This window comes from Mus caroli, chromosome 2 (assembly GCF_900094665.2).
Source record: "Mus caroli chromosome 2, CAROLI_EIJ_v1.1, whole genome shotgun sequence".
NCBI classification, from domain to species: Eukaryota; Metazoa; Chordata; class Mammalia; order Rodentia; family Muridae; genus Mus; species Mus caroli.
The window spans coordinates 54,692,801-54,698,800 of NC_034571.1; the positions used below are offsets into that span (position 1 = coordinate 54,692,801).

The 6,000-nt window shown below is 47.5% G+C and overlaps 1 protein-coding gene across 4 annotated transcripts in view; it reads left to right on the forward strand.

Annotated features, from left to right (window-relative positions):
* Tanc1 (tetratricopeptide repeat, ankyrin repeat and coiled-coil containing 1) overlaps positions 1-6,000 on the forward strand; it is a 236,819-nt gene that overhangs the window by 226,560 nt on the left and 4,259 nt on the right. For all 4 annotated transcript variants that reach the window (XM_021177906.1, XM_029469399.1, XM_029469408.1 and 1 more), the window contains 3 exons: positions 1,292-1,424; positions 3,174-3,265; positions 5,344-5,490. In XM_021177906.1, the coding sequence (XP_021033565.1) occupies positions 1,292-1,424; positions 3,174-3,265; positions 5,344-5,490 (372 nt within the window). The remainder of the gene's footprint in view (positions 1-1,291; positions 1,425-3,173; positions 3,266-5,343; positions 5,491-6,000) is intronic.

Genomic DNA, 6,000 nt, shown 5'->3' on the forward strand with positions numbered 1-6,000 from the left:
TTTTTTAAAGACGTAGTTATTTATTTTGTATACAACGTTCCGCCTGCATGTATGCATATTCCTGCGTGCCAGAAGAGGGCATCAGATCTTATTACAGATGGTTTTGATTCACCATATGGGTAGTAGGAATTGAACTCAGGACCTCTGAAAGAGCAGCCAGTGCTCTTAACCTCTGAGCCATCTCTCCAGCCTTCATGTACTCTTAAAAGCCTAAAAGTACTACCCTACATATACCGCAGACATGGAGGGCGGCATGTTTGCCCTGCCCGTGGTTTTATCTTATCATGAGCTGCATATAAATAAAATTCCTCCATAGGTCATTCAGAAACCACTTTCACCTAAGAAAATGCATTATTTAAGCAAATAGATAGATTATAATATACTAATTGTTTTAAATTATTTTTAGTTATAATTTTAATTGATAAGTTAGGATTTCCAGGGCAGACACCATGCCTTTACCAGGCTGCACATCCCAAACCTGAGTCACCGGCATTGTGGAGCTACTAGGGACTCTGCTTTTATAGTGGCATGTGTCTTGACAAGAGGATGGCCTTGAGAGATACATGCTGTGCCGTGGAACGGCACTGATCTGGGCTGCGGCTTTATTTGTCTGTCCATCCATCAGTAGAAATACCACTGGACAAATATCTCTTAAAAGACACCACTCAATCTTTTTAGCTATGAAAATGCTCAGAAATGCACTTGCCAGACCATATGGTAATCCTTTGGGTTTTTAAAAATAAGGCCTCACATAGCCCAGGCTGTAGAGACTGTAGCCAAGGTTGGCCTTGCACTCCTGATCTTTCTGCTTCCACCTCCCAAATACTCTGATGGCAGGCAGGTGTGTACCACTGTCCTTGGCTGTTGTTCTGTTTTTAACTTTCTAAGGACACCCCACCAGCACACAACCTCAGACTGTGTGGATCTGTATGTCTGGAACAAGCTAGAACTCATGGCAGAAGCCATTGCTAATTGCAGGTGAACAGGCAGAACAGGCACAGATCATGCACCTCGGCACACACCTGTCTGCCTGTGGGCATCTTCATCACTGACATTTGTCACTGACATCACTGACTGATGACAGCAGAGAGATGTTCGCGATTGTAGTGCCTTTCTTTTGGTGTCACATTGGTTTTATTTCCACATGCCCCCATCCCCCCACCATGACCAGAGCCATCTCAAGAGGATATAAAGCTAATACTGGTACCCCACAGTCAGAAGGCAGAACTGGGCAGGGGCCTGCTCCTGCCAGGGACTGCTTTTCAGGTTTCTGCTGGCCCTGCTGTTGTAGGTGCTGTATCTGGTGGAGAAGGGAGCCGTGATAGAACATGTGGACCACAGTGGGATGCGCCCCCTGGACAGAGCCATCGGCTGTCGAAACACTGCTGTAGTGGTTACCCTGCTTAGAAAAGGAGCCAAACTAGGTCAGTGAAACCCACTTCCATTTGGCAGAGCCAGAGGGTTGGCTTCTAACATCTTACCTGAAAGACCTAAAGAGTACCTGCTAAGGGGCCAGAGAGTGCAAAGCGCTCTCTCTCTCTCTCTCTCTCTCTCTCTCTCTCTCTCTCTCTCTCTCTCTCTCTCTCTGCCTTCCCACTCCTTCACTTCTGTCTCATTTAATCACAGACATCCAGAAAACTGAAGCTGCTTATGATTTTCCTCTTTTAAAAAATTACATATTATTTGTGTGCATGAATACAAGTTACACACAGAGGTCCAAGGACAGTTCACGGGAGTTAGTTCTTTACTTCTGTCTCATGGATCCCCAGCCTTGGAGACAAATGCTTCCAGCTGATGAGCCATATTGCTGGCCTTTAGCTTATAGCATTCTTTCCAGGTAGGTAGAGAGCAGAGGCCAAGGGGGAGGGGCAGTCTGGGGTCATGAATGGACACTCACATCAGGAAGTATTAGTGTCCTAAGTTTTGACTGTCGTGAGAACTGAGGCAGCCTGCAGAAGAAAGAGTTTACTGGGGAGTTGCAGTTCAGAGGGTGAGGCCGTGGCCAGGGCAGGGAGTGTGGCAGCAGCAAGCAGGCAGGCAGGCATGGTGCTAGAGCAGTAACTGAGAGCTTAGATCTACCACAGAAGCACGAAGCTTCGGATAGAACTTATCCTCGAGCAGGGCCACACCTCCTCCAACAAGGCCACACCTCCTAATCCTTCCCAAACAGTTCCACCAACTGGAGCCCAACCAATCAAATGCACGAGCCTATGTAGACTATTCTCATCCAAAACCCACTTAGGTTCTTAAATGCAGATGGACTGAGCATCAGTAGCTCAGAGAGCCCTGGATGAAGAGCAGCTGCTGTCCTGGAATTGTCAGGGACAGCTTGTTGAGAAAGTCATGGCTCCAGTACACACAATTTCTGAGAAGGAGGCACCGAGGAGGTCCTTGGAGCAGGAGTGGGCATATATGGGGGTGGCGTGGAGGCCCACATATGTGGCTAGCAGAGCATCACACAGATTCTGCTCGGATGCAGAGACTGCCAAAGTGCCCCTGGTTTTGTTTGCTCTCCAGGCCCTTTGACCATGAGTAGTTGTGGGTATGGGGGCTACACGAAGAACAATCTGTCCCGGTATTAAGCAGTTTCCCATTTTTACCTTGATCCTGTACATAAGTAGTGGGGATGCCATCTTTTTACACAAAAAACAGCAGGAACAAACAAAACACGGGAGCTCAGTGGCCTAGCAGTGTCCCAAGGCTAGGTCAGGGGCGAGAGAGAAGGCTGTAGCCAGTGTAGACCAAAAGAGAAGCTGGACAGGGAGGGGACAGGGGACCCAAGCTAGGACCTCAGAAGAGTGCAGGGGGCCTCAGGACAGTGGCCTCCCACCCTGCCATACTGGGTGCGTCAGGAAATGAGGAAGCCTTTGAGGGTTTAATGATGTCCGTAGAAGGCAAGCACCTTCATTTCTGTTAGCAGAACTAGGTAAGGAAAGCGTTTGTGGGCATTGGTGATTCCTCACGGGGGCTGGTGTGGATAAAATAGTTGAGACGCTTTAACCAGCTTGCCGGTGCCCCGCTGCCAGAAGCACCGAGACCCAGACCAGCACTGGCCTTGCTATGAGTTCCTGCAACGTATACTGTGGAATGGGGGGTGGGGGGTGGAAGGGGGCTGCAGAAAGCTGCTCCCTCTGGGCTGAGGAAGCACCCCTGACAGCGTGTTTATTTTGCAGGAAATGCCGCTTGGGCGATGGCCACTTCCAAGCCTGATATTTTGATAATACTTTTGCAGAAATTGGTAGAGGAAGGAAATGTGATGTACAAGGTACGTGGCTTGTCTCCCGTGCTGCTGCTGCTGTTGACCTGGGGCCGCCCCTCAGTTAGGTATTGGGTGCTGTAGCCATGCAGGGCAGGAACTCTCCAAGAATGGAAGTCCCAAAACATTCCAGCATGACCTCTTGTCTAGATGCCTGTTAATCTCCAAACAGCTGGACCTTAATGGGAAAGAACTTCTCTGTGTTTGAGGACAGTTGTTACTGATACTCCAGGCAGTGGCTAAGGTATGAGAGAGCCACTGCTGCATCAGCTGGCAGAGCCAAGTCCCTTGGCTTTTCCGCCTTTCAAAGATCCAGTTATGGCCCTGGACCTAGTTGGGAGGTACATGACAAAAGCATTTACAGAAGGAAAGGATGTTGAAGAGAGGATGGCACAGTAACTGCAGTTGTTGGCTGCTAAGCATGGCAGCCCAACTCTGAATCCTAGGCCCTGCTGGTAGAAGGAGGGAACCGAGTCTTATAAGTTGTCTTCAGAATTCTACACTATTCTGTGGCATGTGTGTGCCTACCTCATACAAATGTATACAAAATAAATCTTTAAAAAGAAAATTAGGGGGCTGGTGAGATGGCTCAGTGGGTAAGAGCACCCGACTGCTCTTCCGAAGGTCCAGAGTTCAAATCCCAGCAACCACATGGTGGCTCACAACCATCCGTAACGAGATCTGGCGCCCTCTTCTGGAGTGTCTGAAGACAGCTACAGTGTACTTACATATAATAAATAAATCTTTAAAAAAAAAAAAAAAGAAAAGAAAATTAAAACCATCCAGTGTCACCATGACCCCCCCCAACCTTTTACCTTTCAGATCTTAATTCTACAAATGTGGACGTTTTAAGTATTTTTACTGATATCTTTTACTTAATATAGACAAGTAATAAATTCTCAGTTACTCAAGAGATAGTTACTTTTTTCCAGCTCTTCCACGGTCCCTCAAAAATGCAAATAAGACCCACAACTTCATAAATTTGACTTTAAATTTTCTCCAAAGAGCTGCCAGTTTATCTCCATGGTGGGTAGTATGTGCTTCAGGCTCTGCGGTGTGAGCAGGCTAGCCTGCCCACAGCTGGTTCAGAGGTAGTCATGGGTTATAGATGCACAGGCAAGGGAGTGTGGCTGTGCCCCAGGAAAACTGTAAATACACGCCTGTGAGTGGTGGGTGGCCACACCTGGGTTAGGTAGTCGGGTAGGTCATTTGCATAGATGACTATTCTTTCAAGAACCTGTAATTAGGTAGAATTAAGAGTATGGGGGAGGGACCCAAGCTTACGACTGCTTTAATCCTTTTCACTACTGGGGAGATTTATTTGCTATGCTCTTGTTCCTTTCTTTTTCTTTTTTTTTTTTTTTTCATAGTAACAAATAACTAGGCATATAGCATGACCCAGCAGGGTTCCCGGCTTGAAGTCGGTTGGAAATTGAGTTCAGGGTGTATACTGTTGTGGCTTTGAAGTGGTTTTAATATGGATTCTGCTAGGTAATTATGTCAGAAATATTAAGCCGTTTCCAGCAGGCGGCAGTTCCTGCTGTGCAAGGAGGCTGACAGAGCAAATGGGTTCCTTTGGCCTTGAGAGTGGTGTACTGTGTGTGGCTCTCATTTTTAAAGCCAATTCTTCGGTGCTTCTAAAAGAAAAATTACTATTCTACGTCAAGCTGCAGGTTTATCCATGAGGTTCTGGCTGCCTTAGAAACTACAACATTTTTTTTTCCAATCCGGTGTCTATTATACTTGAAATTAAAATGTATTTCAGAGAAACATGGTTCTTGAAATAACAGTGAAATTAGATGTGAGAAGATAACTGGATGCAGAAGGTGGAGACAGTGATTTTTTTTGCAGTTCGCAAAAACCTTCTTGCTGAGCCATCTTTTTCCTTGCCGTGTGACAGCCTGTGAGGACGGTGCAGTCTGAGATCGTTCAGACTTCTCAGTGGCCTGGTTTCTACTAAGAGGATACCTTGCCATCCGGGTCCTTTTCATGCACTGTGAAGATTTTTACAGGGATGGCCTTCAGAATGGCGGTTCATCTTAGAGCCCCCTCGGAAAGAATAACTTTGTGTGATTTTTGATTCGTAGAAAGGGAAGATGAAGGAGGCAGCCCAGAGGTACCAGTATGCCTTGCGGAAGTTCCCTCGGGAAGGACTCGGAGAAGACATGAGGCCGTTCAATGAACTGAGAGTCTCCCTCTATCTCAATCTGTCGCGATGCCGAAGGAAAACAAACGTAAGCTGGGAGCTGTTGTCCGTCCCAGTTCTTTGGCAGTCGGTGAGGGCCAGACCCTCGACCCAGTCTTGTGACTGACTGAGGTGCTGTGGGGGCCTGCTGCTGTCAGGGACCTCTCATAGGTCACAGCCACTGTCCACCTCACCAGATGCTGATGGAAAGCACTTGGGTTGATAGAATGTGCGTAGGTTGAGTTTCCTTTGCTTTAGTAAAAGCAGCAAAGGCCGACTGTGTCCGGTCCCCGCCAGCTGGACGAGGACGCTCTCTCTCCACATTCAAGAAAAGTCCAAGACAAGTGTCCACACCGTTGACCTGTCTTGCGGTCCTTGGGTTTGCTGTAAAATACTCCCAGTTTATAACCAGTAGTGGTCAACTTGTACTTTGTTAGTAGCAGACATTTTGTAGTTCTTCCTACTAAAGTTTTGAACTTCGCCCCACTCCCTGTCCCACCCCCAGCTCCACCCCTACCCTTACCCACCCCTAGCCCCTCCCAGCCCCACTCCTAGCCCC